General features: G+C 34.2%; 1 protein-coding gene across 2 annotated transcripts in view; it reads right to left on the bottom strand.

Moving 5' to 3' along the window:
* Positions 1-21,116, bottom strand: part of SMCHD1 (structural maintenance of chromosomes flexible hinge domain containing 1) — a 235,126-nt gene that overhangs the window by 157,744 nt on the left and 56,266 nt on the right. For both annotated transcript variants that reach the window (XM_058692578.1, XM_058692577.1), the window contains exons 20-27: positions 19,790-19,934; positions 14,322-14,418; positions 12,920-12,992; positions 10,207-10,346; positions 9,415-9,549; positions 7,354-7,581; positions 1,149-1,297; positions 144-232 (exon numbers count right to left, since the gene is read on the bottom strand). In XM_058692578.1, coding sequence (XP_058548561.1) covers positions 144-232; positions 1,149-1,297; positions 7,354-7,581; positions 9,415-9,549; positions 10,207-10,346; positions 12,920-12,992; positions 14,322-14,418; positions 19,790-19,934 — 1,056 coding nt within the window. The remainder of the gene's footprint in view (positions 1-143; positions 233-1,148; positions 1,298-7,353; positions 7,582-9,414; positions 9,550-10,206; positions 10,347-12,919; positions 12,993-14,321; positions 14,419-19,789; positions 19,935-21,116) is intronic.

The raw sequence follows: 21,116 nt of genomic DNA, 5'->3' as shown, positions 1-21,116 counted from the left end.
CAATCTTTTCTAACAACAGATTTTAAAACACCAAATGTATATAAAACCAAAGCTTTCCTTTCAGATCATGTATGCCAAAATGTGAATGTAGGTAAGCACATATTCTAAAAGTATTTTAAAGAAAAAATGCAGACCATACTAACCTATTTCTCCTTGAAGCTCTTGGCCCATTTGTACTGTTTTTCCTCCTTTTAACTCACATTTTAAATGTTTAGGCTCATCAGGAAGTGGCCTGAAATTAGTTAAGAAAAGGCTTTAGTTCTACCTTTGACTGTAGAAAAAACTTAAGTTTTAATATGCTAAAGAGTAAGCATATATATATCACTCACTTTCTAAATCTTAAATACAACACCCCTCCAAAAATACCTCAATTTATATAACATCACTATTAAACCAAATGGAAACAGAGAAAAGACAGCTTGCAAAGTGTTAAATCATAGCATCCATGCTGGATTAAAAGGAAATTATGACTAGAGAACTGAGAAAGAAAAGGTGGGTCAGTAAAAATAACTCATCAAGAGATCAAGTGGCAGGTGGAGAGCAGTATATCTAAAAATTTTATCTCAACTATGGAGCCTGGAAATACTATGAAAACGGATGGAGGAATTCAAGTGAATAAGGTTACTGGAAGAGGGGAGCGAGAAATTGAGGCCAGGGTAAAAGATTTTTCTATATATATTTACATAAGTCTTCCCTTTTCTATCAGTAATACATAGTGGTCTGGTAGGACTCAGCTTTAATCACGAGCAATGAAAGAATTTTTCCTTCTGAGCAACACACTGATCACGCTGTATCTTTTATATTTTTTAAAATCTGTCATTTCACAGGTGTTTTCACTGCTGCTTGCACTAGGAGGGCTTTCCTTTAATGACAGTTCTAGTTCTTACAGATACCAGAGGGTCATTAAGCACAGGGTATACTAAAGAATAAAATATTTAGGAATGGACTTAACCAAAGAGGTGAAAAGACTGATGAATTAATCACTATCTCCTGTGAAATTTTATTCCAAAGACAACCTACCTTATTTCACAGAAATTGCAATCTTTTCTACATTAAAAATAACTTTCACTGGTGTGCTTTGGAGACAAGTATTTTTGTTATCATATGCTGAATTTTGAAATACCTCAAAATATAATATGCCCACAAACCTTACTGTAAATGCACTTTCCAAAGACACATGATCATCTTGGAATGAAACCTGGCAATAGCGCATATCTTTCACAGATGTCGGTACTTGTACATCAGGAAGCAGACCCTGTAGCAAGTGTTCTTTGTTAATCTCAGGAGTCCAATTAACCTAAAAGAGAAATTTTAGACCTAAGAATAATATAAAGCTTAGCCTAATGTACTCCTAATGCCACTTATCTTACTGAAGAATCAAAGTTAAATTATAACCCATCTTTACCACCTCCAAAGAAAAAGAAAGTCCCTTTATGACCATAAATGACGGTGGTTCATACATATATTAGTGAGATTAAGAAGTTTCTCCCTCTTCTAAAGACTCCAACCAAAAAACTAGTACAAGTAATAAATTTAGTAAAGTGGCAGGATATACAATTAACACCCAGAAAACAGAAATGTTTCTATATGCTAAAAATGAAGTATAGAAAGAGAAATTAAAAAAAAAAAAACAACAAACCCTTTACAACTACACCAAAAAGAATAAAATACTTATGAATAAAGTTAACCAAAGAGGTGAAAGACCTGTACTCCAAAACCTACAAAATACTGATGAAAGAAACTAAAGATGACAAAAACAAAGGGAAAGATATTCCATGCCCATGAACTGGAAGAATACTATTAAAATGTCCATATTATCCAAAACAATCTACATATTCAATGCACTCCCTATCAAAATACCAACAGTATTTTTCACAAAGGCAGAACACATAATACTAAAATTTGTATGGTACCACAGGAGACCCAGAATAGGCAAAGAAATCCTAGGAAAGAACAACAGAGCTGGAGGTATCATAGTACCAGATTTTAAGACATACTACAAAGCTGCAGTAATCAAAACAGTATGATACTGGCATAAAAATAAACACATAAATCAATGGAACAGAATAGAAAGCCAGAAACAAACCCACGATTATATAACCAATTAATCTAGGACAAAAGAGGAAAGAATATGCAAAGGGAAAAGCCAGTCTTTTCAATAAATGGTGCTGGGAAAATTGGACAGCTATGTGTAAAGGAATGAAACCAGACCAGTTTCTAACACAATACACAAAAACAGACTCAAAATGGGTTAAAGACCCAAATGTGAGTCCAGAAACCATAAAAATCATAGAAGAGAACAAAGGCAGTAATTTCTCTGACACTGGCCATAGCAACATTTTTCTAGATATGTCTCCTGAGACAAGAAAAACAAAAGCAAAAATAAACTACTGAGACCACATGAAAAGAAAAAGATTTTGCATAGTAAAGGAAACCATCAACAAACCTAAAAGACAATCTACTGAATAGGAGAAAATACTCGCAAATGACGTATCTAATAAAGGGTTAGTATCCAAAATATATAAAGAACTCCTACACCTGAATACCAAAAAAAAAAAGAGTCCGATTAAAATATGGGCATAAGACCTGAATACCTATTTCTCCAAAGAAGACATAAAGATGGCCAACAGACACATGAAAAGATACTCAACATTAGTAATCATCATGGAAATGCAAATCAAAACTACACTGATATCACTCTATACCTGTCAGAATGACTAAATAAAAAAACACAAGAAATAACAAGTGTTGCCAACCATGTGGAGAAAAAGGAACCCTCATGCACTGTTGGAAATATAAAGGGGTGCAGCCACTCTGGAAAACAGTATGAAGGTTCCTCAAAAAAATTAAAAGTAGAAATACCATATGATCCAATAATTCCACTATTTGGGTGGAATACCCAAAGAAAACAAAAACTTTGGGTATTTACCCAAAGAAAACAAAACACTAGTTCAAAAAGATACATGTACCTTTATGTTTACTGCAACATTATTTACTATAGCCAAGATATAGAAGTAACCTAAGTGTCCATCAACAGACAAACGGATAAGGAAATGTGGTGTATATATACAGTGGAATATTATGCAGCTATAAAACACGTGGGATTGTGCCATGTAAGACAAAATGGGTGGACCTGGAGGATATTATACAAAGTAAAATAAGTTGGACAAATGCCATATAATTCCACTCATAAGTAGAATCTAAAAAACAAACAGTAACAACCAAATGAATAAACAAAAAACAGAATCAGACATATAAATACAGAGAACAAACTGATGGTTGCCAGAGGGAAGGTGTGGGCGGGGGGTGGGGAGTTCGGCAAAATGAGTCAAGGGGAGGGAGGTACAAGCTTCCAGTTATGGAATGAGTAAGTCATAGGAATAAAAGGTACAGCATAAAGAATACGGTCAACGATAGCATAATAACTACATAACAGGACAGATGGTAGCTACAGTTGTGGTGAAGAGGCAAATTTGTCATCACTAGGTTGTGTGTAACCTAACTAAACTAACATAACATTGTATGTCAACTATACTCAAATTTTTAAATGCTTCCTCTTTGTCTTCACTGTTAATGTTACCATATCTTTCAGTGGAATAAAATTTTTTCAGTCATTTCTTTCACGTTGTGCCATAGGATTACCACTGTAGTTACTATAGCTTAAAATAACATACACACTGGGGCGCCTGGATGGCTCAGTCGGTTAAGCGTCCGACTTTGGCTCAGGTCGTGATCTCGCGGTCTGTGAGTTCAGGCCCCGCGTCAGGCTCTGTGCTGACTGCTCAGAGCCTGGAGCTTGTTTCGGATTCTGTGTCTCCCTCTCTCTCTGACCCTCCCCCATTCATGCTCTGTCTCTCTCTGTCTCAAAAATAAATAAACGTTAAAAAAAAATTTTTTTTTTAAAAATAAAATAACATACACATCAAATCAAATGATCAATTCTGAGAGTAATATTCAAATTTTTGTTAAAAGAAACCTCTTAATGGGGGCTTTGAATGAGATCTGGGTTAACTCCTATTCACTAAGATGAGAAAACAAATCATCTACCATTCTGGCTACCTTTGAGTCTTAATCCATTCTTGGATGCTTTTAGCTCTTTCATTTTAAATCTCTTGCATTCCACATACTAATTTGTTACTTGATCCCTTTTTTAAGTTGAGCACCCTACTTCTATCCTACTTTTCAACTTCCAATCTTTTCTATGTAAGAATTCTTAGTTCAACTTTCTCTTTTAGCCTTCTATAGTTGTGATTCTTAAGGTTTCACAGTTTAAGCTGTTCTAATCTTCTTAGTCACCTTTTTAATTTTAATCATCTTTTATACTGTATCATATATATAAAAATATATGTAAATATATATGTAAGTCTGTACAGACACCTTTTTTTTTTTAATTTAAATAATGGAAAAAGCAGGAGTTATACTTTTCAAAAAGGCTTTCTTCCCCCCACTCTAGCCGTGCTATCCCTTCAATAGATTCCCAGCTCAGGGCTAACTTTCCTCAATATTGGAGAACTCTCTAAAGACCACAGAAATCACTTTAAAAACTATACATATAATAAAATAACATTTGATATCTTTTATTGCCAATAAAGAGGTGCATGTTTTAAAATCTTTGGAACCCAAGAAGTATTTAACTATTAAATTTGAGCCAAAAGGTGTCAAATGCTGGTCACATGCTTATTGAACGGCAAAAAGAAGGTTATATACAGGTAGAGGCTCTCAAGTCAGTTTCTTCTTAATCTTGATAAGAAACCACAATGTGGGAACCTAACTATGAGAAAGCAAGGAACCAGTTCAGAAGCCAGGTTCCTGGCACCACTATTAAATCACTCAACTTTAAGTCTACTGATATAGATAAAACACAAGTAGCCTCCCCTTCCAAGAAGGATCAGGATTATTTCTCTATCAATTCTCTAGTCCTTCATTACGGAGGGAAAAAAGAAACTGGATGGGACAAGGGATATTTCAAGTAAGATTTAAAAGCAAAGGCAGCTGAACCCCTACTGAACAATTCTTTTAAAATGTCAGATCCCAAGGGGGCACCCTGAATGGCTCAGTCAGTTAAGCATCTAATTGTTGGTTTTGGCTCAGGTCATGATCTCACAGTCAGGCTCTGCACTGGAAGTGGAGCCTGCTTGAGATTCTCTTTCCCTCTCCTTCTGCCCTCCTGCCACATGCCATACACAGGCTAAATATTAGATCCTGTATCTGGAAACTCAAGATGACTATAGGATGAAATAGTACAAAGAAATAATTACCTCCTATCCCACATAGTAACTCTCCACAAATTTAGTTAATTGGGACCCCTTATATAAGGGCCTGCAAATGTTGGCTTTCCAGAGAAAGGGGGAATTATTTGTCTCTAACTGCCTTAAAGAAAACTGGATTTTTAAAAATTATTTTCTCACACAAGATTTAAGGAGTTTTCTTTATGGATGATAAGCGAAAAAGTACAGTCAGTTCTATAACGTTTGGTTTGAAAATGCATATTTGTTTCAATGATATTAAAAAATTAGGGAACAGTTTGAGAATAAAGCAAATTTTATGTCTTATGTACAATTTCATCCATGAAAACAATAGATGAACCCAGAAAACTGTCCCCAGCTAAACCAATCCATGCAGAAATACACAAGTAACATAACTCAAACCTGCCAGCCACCTCAGGTGATTATGTATATTGAGCCACGCATGTCCACACTTAGTGGAGTTTCCACAACTTCACAGTAACCCACAAGCTGCAACCCTTCTTGCACTCAGTTCTACAAAGTAAACTGACATATTATCTTAGTGTTTATGGACTTTTTAATCATTTAATGTGTTACTGTTACTAACGTATTGGGACTACTTTATTAGTTTTTTTTTAATTTTTAAGGCTGTATTCTTTTTTTTTAATGTTTTTATTTAATGTTTATTTTGAGAGAGAGAGAGACAGTGGCACGTGAGCAGGGGAGGAGCAGAGAGAGAAAGAGAGAAAATCCCAAGCAGGCTCGATCTCATGAACCATGACCTGAGGTGAAACCAAGAATCAGACGCTTAACCAACTGAGCCACCCAGGCACCTCTTCTATCTTTTCTTAATGGGTGACTGATAAAATTTGAGTACTGTGCCTCTAATTCCCATTTCCCCCATAAACCCTGTGATTTTTATTTGTTTTTACCCTTTTATCTGGCACAGTGATTTTAAGAAATGCATGTGTTTTGGGGTGTCTGGGTGGCTCAGTTGTTTGAGCGTCCGACTTTGGCTCAGGTCATGATCTCAAGGTTCATGGGTTCAAGTCCTACATTGGGCTCTGTGCTGACAGCTCTGAGCCTGGAGCCTGCTTTGGATTCTGCATCTCCCTCTCTCTCTGTCCCTCCCCAGCTTGTGCTGTTTTTCTCTCTCTCAAAAATAAATAAACATTAAAAATAAGTTTTAAAAAAATGCATGTGTTTCATTATAGCAGAACTGACTGTACCTTGAAAGGAGGAAGCACAGAATGCCCACTAGTCTTACAATCAATCATAAGAGGAGTGCTACAGGTATCTACTGTAGGTGACAACAATCTATTTTGATTTGGTTCTGTTAAATGAGATGTTAGGTTTCAACATACAGATTTACCCTAACAAGGTGCAAATAATAAATTTAAATTACAACAGATTGATGAGGACCATATGAAACTGCTGAGAATCTACAAAACTGTTTTCTAAGATCAGGCTTTTAGAGAGTGATATGCCAATTTCAAATGGTCAAATCAGGGCCCTGTAGTTAAAACAGTAACAGTAATGTTTCACTGTCTGCCTTTAACAGACCTTTGGTTTAGTGCCTTTAGAGCAGCTACAAATACTATACATTGCTTTGGTATGGTAATCTTAACCGTGACCGCAGCAATACAGTTGGTCAGGAAGTATACAACTAAAAGAGAATTCCAATCTTTGGCATTTTGCTAAGCATCCAAATCATTTCTCTAAGTATGCATTTGTCACATATGAATCATTCATATGAATGTGCATAAAAAAGTTTTTAGTGTGGAATTTTTTTTTGTTTTTTGTTTTGGAAAGAGAGAGAGAAAGACTGCACACACACACGGAAGAGGAGCAGAGAGAACGGGAGAGAGATAATCACACACAAGCAGGCTCCGCACTGTTGGTATAGACCTGACATGGGGCTCAAACCCATGAATCATGAGATCCGAAATCAAGAATCATAAGCTTAACTGACTGAGCCACCCAGGTGTCCCTACCCTGAAATTTTAAATAATAGTACTATTTGTCTCTGATAAGCTTCTTAGAAGCTACCTGATAAAACTTCTTGTTCAGAGTCTTCCAATCATAAAATGAACAAAATTCTTGTGAATAACTATTTGGAGATACTTACTTTAATTTTATCTGCTAAAGCTGATGTTATATGGATTTCTCTTTCTCCTTCATCATACATTTGAAAAATAAGATTATGCATAACATCGCCTGCTATCCAATTAACCTCATCCTGATGTTTGATCTGGATTGCCTTTTGTCCTTCCACACTGAATATCTGTAATCTCGCAACATGGCTACTAGGAAGCAACTTAATAGTCTTCTCCACGGGTGCCACATCTTTACAACTCTAGGAAAAGAGCACAGAAAGATATACTGAATGACATCTGTACTTTTTGAAAACCTATTTTTGGGCTTCAGTGGTGAGTCTTCTACATTGCCTAAGAATTTATGTCCAATATTATGGAAGATCATCTTATATACTGTTAATATCCATAAGTTTTGGCATTAAGATCACACTATACCATTAATAATTCCCATTTTATACCATCAAGTATAAATAATGACAGTGGCCACATTCTTAAAGCCAAAAACTGGCATATTTGGATTTAAAAAGATTCGCTCTCCCTTATTTGTAATCACATGACAGATTTGGTGACTATCGTCTATTAATAAGAATAAAAATGTATGAAATTAGTAACTTCCCATAAAATCAGAAAATAGTTGCCATAAAATACACTATTTATATTGAAGCAATACATTGAATACATTGAATACAGTGAAACTAAGTGAGTGAATAAGGTTGTTTATAGCTAAATGAGAACTCTAGATGCCATGAAGGCTAAGCTGGCACAAATTTTATTATGGGCACAACAATTTTCCACATATCAGTACAGATAAACTGGATTACACTAAACTGGTTTTAAAGGCATGAAAAATTAAAACATTACATTCATTTTTTCATAATCTAGGTCATAGTGCATTCCACAGGATATACAAAATTCAAAGTAAGCTTAAGCCTAAAATACTTTTTCAATCTTATTTAGCCCATTTCTCCTTCCTCATCCAGTTGTAGTCATTCCTATCAAAGCCCATTCAAATGAATGATGATATATATAAAATTCCTACCTTACACAATTATCAGGGAAATAACAAATACATCTTTACTATAAGCATATTGCATTTACTTGATTCAAACTCAAGAGTTACTGCCTTTGGACAACATTTTCTAATTGCATATCTGATCTAGATTCTTGGTCTTCTGCCTGCTGCTGTTCTACAGTATTTATGTAATTCCTAATGTTTGTTACTCTTTGCTCCCAAACCCAGATTCCTCCCAAACTCCAAGTCTCTTCTTCCTTATCTATTGCAAGATAGTATGCTCAAAAGCCTGCTGCCCACATTAATGAATTTAAAAAACTGCGTAACAGTTATTTGAAGGTTATCAATATAATCAGTTTGTAAAGAAGAGGAATGAAGTAACGAGCCATCTCATTCTAGTGAAAACAACACAGTGGTGTTTTGACCTTTTGTGACTCAAGATATGTTAATTGATGTATAATGAGTAGAAAGGCATCAGTTAATCAATTGGTTAGATTACTCATCATCTACAATACCAATAATGGAGAAATCACATTGAAATATTTAACTTAAGTATCTGTTGTCTCATTTTGCAACCTTAGGAGGTCAGTTGTTGGCCCTCTTCCAGGCTGGCTTCACCTTCAGCCATGATGTATATCCATCCAGTAACAAGTATCCTACTAGTACATTACCACAAAACTCTACTTGAAAATAGTAACCATGTATTTATTTTTAAAATTATACATATGAATTATTTATATGTCCTTCACTGGTTGTTTACCAAACTTTCTAAGAAACTAGTGTTAACTATAAGAAACAAAAAAATAAAACTGACACATAAATACCACATTTTAATAGAAGAAAAAATTAATTTTAGGAATATGTAATCAATAGCCATAGATATTATAAAAGCTTTAATCAAAATTACTAATACAAAATGTTACTCACTATACCATTTCACATTGCCTTTTTCTTCACCTTAGCTAAAAGAACCACAAATACCTCATTTTTAAGTGTCAAATATTACTTAAAATATTATAAAGCTGTTAAAAATATTTGTATGAAAACAACATAATATCAATGAATAACAATAACAACTTACAGGTATTTCAATTTTTGCTTTCAGAGTCTGGTCTTTTTTAATGTTCTGCACTTGAATTGCAGATCCTGTTAAAATACTGGTTCCAGAACTGCTGCAGTCTACAACATAGACTGGAAGGTTTGGAGCCCCGAAAAACTATTGAAAACATACAAAATAATTTTAAGACCCCAAATGTACCAAATTATTCAAGAACTATTATTTAAATTTTCAAATAATTTCAAATACAGCTACTATCTCTGGCTATAAATTGGAAAAAGTGAAACAGAATTCACTGATACTCTAGACAACTGCTGAATGAAAAGAGTAATTTTCTATAATTCTAACTAAAATTTATGTCTTCTGAAACACCAACTTCCTCAACCACTATTCTTTTTTTAAATTTTACCTATTTGGGTTTTCCTTTTCTTTTTGTGCCTTTTTTTAAATTTTAACTTATTTTCATTTGTCTACCCATCCCTAACCCTGAAAGATCATTCTACCCATAAATTAAATACTTCATCTAAACTGAGGGGAATGGACCAAGAAAAGATGGGTCCATTTGTAGACAAAACAAAAATGTTTTGTCTATAAAATTCTTTATGAAACTTGATACAGTTAACACCTTTACTGGCTTACAGATGCTGAAAGTATAGGCAATGAGATATCCACAAATTTCTCCATGGAATAATCATTAAAGGCCTAAATACAATTTAAGTCTCACTATAAAGTAGGTACAAGAGACAGTCAAGTCCACTGACTACCATAGGACTCAAAATAAAATCTACATATTCTTCTTACCCTACAGTAACTTACCTTACAATGAACAATCAATTTTGGTTGTGTTGTTATATTGTCTGATTCATCCAGAACTTCTACCTGAAATGGGAAAGCTGTTCCATTTTCTATAACTAAAATTTCAGAATCAGGTTTCACTTTCAATCGATGAGGGGGACCTACCAGAAAATTACATAATGAAATACAGATTCAAGTTTCTAATAGAGACTGAAATACTGAAACAACAACAACAGCTTGTAACATTTCAAGTTTTAAGATCTTAAAAATGACAAGAAAAAAATAAGCAATATCCATGTTTAGCCATTTCTATCCCCAAAATGTATAGATTCTATGAATGATCAGAGTTGTCTCAAGTATATATTTGAGGTCTAGACTTAGTTTTATGCAACAAGCTATAACACAGTAACTAATGCTAGAAATTACCTACAGGTGTAAAACCTTAAAGAGATCCTGGAAAAAAAATATTCAAGAAGAATTTTTAAAAAATACTTTTACTCACTTTAACTTTACACAATGATTAGTTTCTCAAAAACATATTAAGAAAAAAACACATTTTAGGTTAACAGTATTCAAAGGATTAGTTTATGTAATGATATAACCAGATAATTTACTTGTTTGTCCACTACTTTGATGTTACAAGCAAGCTACAAGTTTCCTCTTAGATCAAAGAGGGTTGTTCACACTACTGTACCAAGATGATTTGATGTGCTCCATAAACATTGATGTTTTTAAATACAATTTATGATAAATGCTGATAACAAAAATTCACAAAGAACAGTTACGAAAAACACTAATGTTAGCAACATTATTTACTTTTTACTATATGCCATGCAGTGTGTTAAGTTTTAAGCACTATTCTCATAATCTTCACAATAATCTTAATGAAAAGGGCAATATATTATCCTCATTTTATAAATGAGAAAACTGGAATCCAGAGAGATTAAGTATCTTGTCCAGGTCACATGGCTAGTAAGCAGCAGGCTCAGGTTTATGTTCCAAGTAATTTGAAACTTCTTGACTATTATCATCATACCATGCTACTTTTTACTTCACAATTTTCATTGTCAAATTCAAAAATAATGCCATACCATCTGGCTACTAAGGATTTCACTACTCAAATCTATACTTTTTAGCTAACCTCTAAAATAAAAGCACTGCAAGTGTTTATTAGCGTTTAATATTTTTTTAAAAAGTGTGTGTGTGTGCATGTAATCTCTACACTGAACACAGTGCTCAAACTTACAACCTTGATCAAGAGCCATATGCTCTTCCAAATGAGCCAGGCAGGTACTCCAACAATTTTATTCTTATACTTCTACCAATGTGCTAATTTAAACATCTTCATCAATTTATGCTTGAGGGAAGCATCAAACTATTTGAATTTGTACAAGGATGTAGCTAACATGTTTCTTTTCACATCCAAAAATGGTACAAAGTGGGGCACCTGGGTGGCTCAGTGGGTTGAACATCCAACTTCAGCTCAGGTCATGGCCTCGTAGTTTGTGAGTTCATGCCCCGTGTCAGCCTCTTTGCTAACAAACAGCTCAGAGCCTGGAGCCTGCTTCAGATTCTGTGTCTTCCTCTCTCTCTCTACCCCTCCCCTGCTCATGCTCTGCCTCTCATTGTCTCTCAAAAATAAATATATGTTAAAAAATTTTTTTTCAAATAAATGGTACAGAGTCATGTGAACAAAGATATGACAATACTATTATTAATAAAACAGAGCTAAAACTGACATACCAATCACTATTGTAGGTATTTTACAAGCACATCTCACTTTGCACAGTACTGTGTTAGTGAGAACTCATATATATTGGAACTGTGTCCTCCATTCAGTTACCAAAAAATCTTGCAAAGTGAGGGTTGCCTATATTAACTCATTTAATCCTCATAACAACCATGAGAGAGGAGATGTCTCATTTTATACTTGAGGAAACTGTGGTATAAGACAACTTTACCTAACTCATAAATTACAGAGCTTAGATTCAAACCCAGAAAGGCTAATACCAGAATGTATTATCTTTTTTTATTTTATTTTTTTTAATTTTTTTTTTCAACGTTTTTTATTTATTTTTGGGACAGAGAGAGACAGAGCATGAACGGGGGAGGGGCAGAGAGAGAGGGAGACACAGAATCGGAAACAGGCTCCAGGCTCCGAGCCATCAGCCCAGAGCCTGACGCGGGGCTCGAACTCACGGACCGCGAGATCGTGACCTGGCTGAAGTCGGACGCTTAACCGACCGCGCCACCCAGGCGCCCCCAGAATGTATTATCTTGAACCTAGGACAGACTGCCTCTCAAATTAGCCAGCATTTCCTACCCTGTTACTTTAAGGTAACTTCATTATCAAGTTGCTAAATCATTATCAAATTAACAACATAAATTCATGAAAAACTTTTCTTTTTAAAAAAATGAAACATTTAGAGTTATATCTGAAAAGATAAAGACAGGTCCGGCTCTAATATAAGCCTAATTAGTATATTTCTAAGAGTGGTTCCCTAATACATTTTCAATATTCCCTTTCTCCCAACTACTTCAGAGCTTTAATAATGTCTTCCTAAAGGTTTTCCTTTTTTGTTCTATTAGTCATTTCTGTCAGTGATTTGTTTCACATTCAAATGTATTTTCAAGACTTATACCATAACCAAACGAAAAACCATCTCATCATTGTATTTTATAATAGGAATATTATTTTAAAGGTGATTATTAGGAGTATTTCTTAAAACATTACCTGGTAGTAATCTAATTTTTAAAATCTGTGTGTCTTCTTTTAAACCCGGCAGAATAACCTTCAAATTAAAATTCTGTTGAAAAAAATTACTTTAATTAAATCCATGTCCTAAATAGCTCAGTAGTTTATCATCTCAATTCTGACTTTTGCTTTTCATTTCCATAACATTACAGAAATCTATTCAGTAAATTTATACTAAAATTATCATTTATGTATGTAAGAAATAAAGGTCAAAAAAATTAACTTCTATTACTCCCTTAGAGATACCAGCTTCTTCTAATTCAAAAGGAATAACCTTTGAATAATCAGAATCAAGATGGGGATTACAAAAAATACAGAAAATAGTGAAGTGTAAAATACCAAAAATCTAGAAATCTCTAAATGCAATGTAGTACTCTAGATTAGATCCTGGATTGAAACACTAGTTATTAGTAAAAACAAAACAAAACAAAACAAAAAAACTGGTAAAATGTGAATAAAGTTCAGAGTTTTGTTACTAGTATTGTAGCAATGTTAATTTCTCAGAATGGATAAATGCTGACTATATAAGACTAATAAAGGAAACTGGGTAAAGAGCATATGCAAACTCTCTATACTGTATTTCCAACTCTTCTGTAAATATAAAGTTATTTCAAAAAAGATTATAAAAACCTAGAAATCATTTTAGTTTTTTTAGTAAGCTTATCTTACTAAAGTCAAATTTCCCTGATTTTCAAGTTCTTCTTCCAGAAAACTCTGAATTCCAAAAGATGTACAGAACTTGACCTTTAATTTGACTAAACAATACAGTATAGCATACAGTATTTAAAGACATTCACATGCTCTATTTTAAACACCATTTTGACAGAAAAATTTTAAATACATATTGTAAGTTAATGATGCAGTGAAAAAAGGCTATGTATTACTTGTTATTAGCCATAGTAATCCCTTTCGTCATGTAAATCTACTAGCTGTTTTATATACCTGACTGAAAAATTACCTTATTGGAATTTGTATTTTTTACTTTCCTAACCTTATCCCTCCTCAACCACTTTCCTTTAATCCAAATACCAAACCCAATACGTTCATAAATGTGAGCTAAAGTTTCTCATACTTTTGTGTTCTAAAAAGTTGAAGAGAAAAAAGAAACATAGTACTGGGTCACTGTTGAAAAAATGACTTTGAATATTAGAAGACTGGAATGAATATGAAGACAGCGAAAAATATCTAATTTACTGTTAAACAAAGGCAAACATGCTAGTTTTCCTTAGAGATGTAAAAGTTCAGTGAAATATTCCTAATTCTTAGGAACACCATATTGTCATCCTGTCACAAATACATGTTATCCAATTTGAAATTTTCCATTTCATTTCTATGACAAAAGAAATAAACATGTATTATAATATTTCAGTACAATGCTTACCTTGCCTTGACAAGAGTTTACAGGGCCCCTAGCTGTAACACCTCGAATTACACAATTTGGTCCTTTGGTTATTTCTTCATAATGCAAAGATAAACCACTGGAAAAAATAAATTTTTTTTAACTTCCCCTCCATAACTCACCAAAGAAGCTACAAATGTGTTACTTGCTCATGTGCCATTCTCATGTCTAATTCACTTTTCTAATAAAATATTATTTTAAAAAATGGAATAATTCAACCAAAGAAAATTCCCAAAAACTTCTTTTATAAAGAAAAATGATCCGGGGCGCCTGGGTGGCTCAGTCAGTTACGCGTCTGACTTCAGCTCAGGTCATGATTTCGCAGTTTGAGCTCAAGGCTCACATCAGGGGGTGCTGACAGCTTAGAGCCTGGAGACTGCTTCAGATTCTGTGTCTCCCTCTCTCTGCCCCTCCCCTGCACGCGCTCTTTCTCAAAAATAAACATAAAATAAATGATCCATAAGTGATAGCACTGGGCCATACCCTATAAATGATAAATTATAAAATGTAAAACATCATTTATTGAATAAGATACAAAGCAGGAAATCAACAAATGCTAGACCAGGTCTAAGAAAAGGAAATATACAAATAGGCCACGTGTCCCTATTAGGGACATCTTCAGACTTTGCCATGTATTTTCTTCAAATCTTTCACCCAGTGAGATGTTAGAAAATTTGTGGAATTATACACACACACACACACACACACACACACACACACACGTATATATATTTTGAAGTTTGAGACAGAGAGAGTGCGCGTACGTGAGCACAAGAGTGAACAGGGGAGGGGCACAGAGAGAGGGAGAGAGAGAATCCCAAGCTGGTTCCATGCTGTCAGCACAGAGACCAATGCAGGGCTCAATCCCACAATCCTGGGATCATGACCTGAGCCGGCAGCAAGAGCCGGACACTCAATCAACTGAGCCACTGAGGTGCCCCATCTGGCACTTATTAAACTGAATAGCAATTTTAGATAAAGTCCAAATAATCAAGTATAGTCTTATGATGTAACTTTGTTAGAATATATACTGAGTTCCCTAAATCATCTTTGACCACATGTAGGTCCTTATGTTGTAAACATTTTACTCTTGTCAAGGGGTAAGGTGAAGGAAGAAAAGGAAAAGGCAGAAAAAAGTCTAAGTTTTCTGAAAAATGGAATTTAAATATTTACAAGTATTAGTGAATAAGTTATAAAAATTAAATAACATGCCTTGTTCAAAAAAAGCTGTAAAGTGACATGTAAGATAAAACAGACTCCTTAGGAGAAATGGATATTAAAGATATACATCTGCTTTCGCTATCTCTTAAATCTCTACTTTGAGAACAAAAGGATTTCTTTTATTTACTGTTAAAAGGCTAAGCATAGGAAGGAAATGAAAAAGAGACAAGGACAATAAAACTCATCTCCTAGAATACAGCACTTAGTAGTCCCTCAAGAAAACTTAACCTTAAAGAAAAAAAAAAAGTAACCTTAAAATAGCAATGGAAAAGGCTAGAAAACAAACTATGACCCAGAATTTCTATGTACAGCTCTGGGGCTGGTAAGAGAAAGGTGGAAAAAAAAGATTGATGAAAATTTGGATCCCCAGATCTCTCCTCTTGGCCTGTGGCAGATGACTGGAAGATTAATCTCTGACAAGGCTAAAACAGAGAATCTCTACATGGGGGTGTGGGAGGATAGATAAACAAAAGATAGGATAAAATACTAAAAAGTATAGAAGGAGTAATCCTGAATAAATGCATAAGGATGCTGAGACCCTCCCATCACTATTCCCATCCCAGCCCTGTTCCTGGGCTGGCTAGGAACCTGGACAGCCAAACCACTCCCCTCCAGGCAAGAGACTAAATATTTGAGAAAACTGCCTAGCCCAAGAAAAAGACCTGAAGATACTGACAACAGGATTTTCCCCCAATAAAGGATTACAGATATATCATCCTATAGTGGAGTTCATAGTCAACAGTTTCTCCCACATTCTGTTTCCTTATCTACACTTTAGTCGTTCAGTTATAAGCAGAAAACCAAAGACTACCAGGTACCTGAAGAGATAAAAAACCAACAAACAAAAAGCAACTTGGAGAAAGATTTTCTGTGCATATAAACTTAAAAAAAAAAAAAAACCATCATTTATCAATGAAAAAACGTATTACATTTACAAAACAAGATCTACCAAAAAAATAAAAAAATTTCAGGGAACCAAGAAAACTCTTGGAAATTAAAAATAAAGCAGAAAGGAGGATTGCCTGAGTGGTTCTGTTAAGCGTCTGACTCTTGATTTTGGCTCAGATTATGATCTCAGGGTTCGTGGGTTCAAACTCCACATCGGGCTCTGTGCTGACAGCATGGAGCCTGCTTGGGATTCTCTTTCTCCTCTCTCTCTCAAAATAAATAAATCATCTTTTTTAAAAAAAAGCAGAAAGGAAAAATTCAATGGAAATGTTGTAAAGTTGAAAAAAATCTGTCAGAAAGGAAAGCAGAAACACAAAAATAAGAAAAACAGAAAAATTGGGAAAATCAGAGAAGCAGTCCAGAATGTTCATTACCAAAACATAAGGTTACCAGAAAGAAAAAACAGCGATGATGGAAACCAGACAAAAGTACTTCAAATAATGTAGAGACCTATGCAAAGATGTATTACTGTAAAATTTTGCCATGTTGAGAATTAAAAGTAGATCCTATAAGCTTTCAGAAAAAATACACAGAAAACACAAAAATGAAAGTAAAACTAAGTTTAAATTTATCAACAGCAGAAGCTAAAAAGCAAAAATAGAGCAATGCCTTCATAATTTTTTAAATGTTTATTTTTGAGAGAGAGAGAGAGAGAGAGAGAGAGAGAGAGAGAGAGAGAGAGAGAGAACACAAGCAGGGAAGAGGCAGAGAGAGAGAGAGGGAGACACAGAATCCAAAACAGGCTCCAGGCTCTGAGCTGTCAGCACAGAGCCCAATGCGGGGCTCAAACTCACAAACCGTGAGATCATGACCTGAGCTGAAGTCAGAAGCTTAACCAACTGAGCCACCCAGGCGCCCCAATGCTTTCATAATTTTGAGGACAATAGTGCCCAACTTTCAATACAATCAAGTAGAATAGACACATTTTTGAGAAATAACTGTCTCTCACAGGTACTCCTTCATAGGAACCTAGTGAAGGATGTGTTTCAGCAAGAGAAGCTTCTAAAAAACTGGAGAACCATGAAAAAGTAAATGCTAAGTAAAATAAGCCACTTAACAGTCTCACAATTCAGGAATGTTTCCTCAAGGACCTTAAAGACAACTCTCTGCAGTGTACTCATCAAAAAAAAGGTAAAAATCCCTATCTCCCAGTTTTCTGAGCCTAACTTCCAGTCAGCTGACTCCAAATTGCAAATCCTACAGCCAGTGGTAAACTTAGTTATTTCATCTTTAAAACATGAATATATAAGTTATAGCCACTTATCCACATAAAGGAATAAGGTTTTCTTCAGTCTTTGCAATCTCTTTATCCAATTGCCTGTGATAATTATGACATTTTGGTTTAATGTTCAGTCAATAATGAAACTGTTTTCTCTTCTACCTTTATGAAGAAGTTTTCTAGGTTGAGGGGTAGGTTTTGTTTTTAATTTTATTTCCTCAACACAGAGGACACAGGGAATTCCTAAGATGAAGGTGAAGGAAGGTAACAGAATGTCAACTATAACAAGCATAAACACAATCAGTATAGACTTTAGCACATCACAAGCTCCAAGAGAGATGTCTCCAAAAATATGAAACTGATAGATTATCTATGCACTTAAAACATCTTAAGAGGATATGAGACAATTTGGCAGAGAGCTTAGGGTTTAATTTGTAATAAATTTATCCAAGGAAAAAAGTAACAAAGTTGTACAATAAAGTGACTAGTATCTACATAACTGCAACACAGCAAGCACTAAATACCAATCAAGCCACAATATAAACTTTATTGAGGAATACAGGAATAGGAAGGAAGCTTATCTGTAACTGCAATGGCAACAAGAGGTTATCTTTATCTACAGCTGTAAATCAAGCAATAATGCCTACAACTGAAGAATGAAGAATAGCAATTCAAAATGTAGGTATGTGGCAGTAGTTACGAACAGATTCAAGTAAGAAAGTTGAAAACAGTTCTCTGAGAAGTGAGTTGTGGGTGGAATAGAGAGGGCAGAGAGAAAAGAAACTGCCCTTTTTTTTTAATAATAAGCCTTAACATACTATTTGATTCTTTAAATTATATGAATGATTTTTTTTAAATTAATGTAACACTGAAAAAAAAAAAAAACCCACTCAGAAAATGGTCTTGGTCGAAGATAAATTCACATTTTTTTTTTAGTAAGGATTTTTTTTTCACTAAGTTGAAAACTCCAAATATAAATATGCATGCACATGTGACAGAGAGTTCTTATGTAAGAATACCCTTATAAGGATAGGACAGAATTATAATCAATAATAGGTACCAAATAATGCACTAATATTTTCTATTTGTGACTAGAAGGGATATACTTTTAAGTGTTTTATTTTTAAACAAACACATTTAAGTGTTCTTTTCCATTACCATTTAATATTCAACTGAATGCAGTATGTCAAAAGACAAGCATCAGTTTTTGCACCTTAAGAGAACATAAAGCTAAAAAACTCATTTTGAGTATTTTTTATAACCATATATTGTTTTTCAAGAACTTAACCATGTGAGCTTCTAGAAGGCAAATACTATGTCCTTATTCACTTCCATATGTCTAGCTACAAATGCCTACAACATAGCACATGCTCAGATGATTAAGAGTGAACGATTACAACACAAAGGGAAAAAAGTACAGAGACAAGAGAAGAAAACATACGTAAAAAGTGGGCTCAAAAAGACAAATTTGGCAGCTAATGCAAAAGAGAAACAATTAGTATTCATGCTCTTGAGAATGAACAAGACTTTCTCCCAAAGCACCTTAAAAAGAGAGAATGGAAAATAATGAACATCCTCAATCATAGTTAAGTTTCTGATTTCTTATTGTAAGCCAATCACAACACTAAAGAACTATTACATAGAGGGAAATTCTAAGGAAAGACTCAAATTTCCATGGAAACCATAAACTTTATGGCTATAGTTTAAAAAAAAACAAACCCAAAACTGTATTACCAGGTTAAAAACCTTCCAGAGTAAGCAATAACACTAAGTTTAAGTAGCAATAACTTTCTTTCATACTTGCAGAATAAAATGGAGTAAGACAGAGCTATCACTTTCACTTGAACAACTTTAACAATATTTTGTCAAAACTAAAGCAATTTATAATGACACTGTAGTCACAAAGCATAGCCTGGGAGCAAATAAATCCCCCAGATATTAAAAAATATACTATACACTCTAAATGATAAATCTAATGTTAAACACACACAAATAATTTAAGCTAAAAAAGACTAAATGCTTAAATATGAAAAATCATATACAAAATGATCCTTCAAATTACCTTGCTTCAAAAACTGGCTGAATATCATTTCCTAGTTGACTAGTATGACCAAATTCATCCTGAAACTCCAGAGGGATATTGAATGGGACTCCAACACGAAAAGGAGGATCCATAAGACCAAATGAAAACTTCTCTGGTTTACCCTCTTTAAAAAAAAAAAAAAAAAAAAAAAGTAAACATGAGAAGCAAATTCATAGGTCAGAAACAGCCATATTTTATATACAGGATATTAAATTATGACAAAGATGGCATTTTAAATCTGTGAAAAACTTATATAAATTAAATCTAGTGTTTTTAAAAATTTATTTATTCATTTTGAGAGACACTGTGGGGGGGGAGGAGACAGAGAGAGGGAGAGACAGAGACAGACAGAGAGAGAGACAGAGAGACAGAGAGAGAGACAGAGAGACAGAGAGAGAGAGAGAGAATTCCAAGCAGGCTCTGTGCTGGAACTCACGAACCATGAGATCATGACCCAAACCGAAACCAAGAGTCAGAAGCTCAACTGACTGAGCCATCCAGGCTCCCCTACATAAATTATACCTATAAGCCTCATGGGAAGAGTCAGATCTTTATCTCACTATATATAAATTCTATGAAATTATTAGAATATAATGAAGAAAAACTTTATAACCTTATCATAGGAGAAACTAAGGCAAAACACAATATCCCTCCTCGTCAGTGGTTAACTGTAGTGCGGAGGCAGATGATTCCACCTCTGACATAGTTTCAGAAGGTCAATAGTAGCCTAAAGCTATGTTACAATTCCTGCGTCATTCACCTCACTTCATCTCATCACACAGGCATTTTATCATCTCACATCAACACAAGAAGAATGAGTAAAGTAGTATAGGATTTTTTAAGAAAGAAAATAATTTCTATTACTGTATATTTTTATAAATGTTCTATTTCATTGTTACAACAATCTCTTACTATTATATAATCTCTTACTGCCCCTAAATTATAAATGATACTTTATTATAGGTAGGTATACATAGGAAAAAACAGTACATAATATGATTTGTTACTATTTGCAATTTCAAGGGATTCACTGGTGGTGGTATTGCAACATTTCTGCTGCACACAAGAGGGATTACTGTATTCAGGAGCTATGAAAGAATGTATTTAGCAAAATATATTTTATTAGTTATAATGAACAAAGTTAAAAGAGATGCTTTATATGAGAAAATATTTACAACATATCCAACAAAGGTTTAAAATCCCGAATACATAAAAACTTCCTATAAACCACCTGTTTTGTTTTTTTTTAAATGTTTATTTATTTGTGAGACAGAGACAGACAGAGCATGAACGGGGGAGGGTCAGA

The sequence above is a fragment of the Neofelis nebulosa genome, chromosome 11 (genome assembly GCF_028018385.1).
Source record: "Neofelis nebulosa isolate mNeoNeb1 chromosome 11, mNeoNeb1.pri, whole genome shotgun sequence".
Lineage (NCBI taxonomy): Eukaryota > Metazoa > Chordata > Mammalia > Carnivora > Felidae > Neofelis > Neofelis nebulosa.
This window is presented reverse-complemented; position numbering and strand designations above follow the sequence as displayed.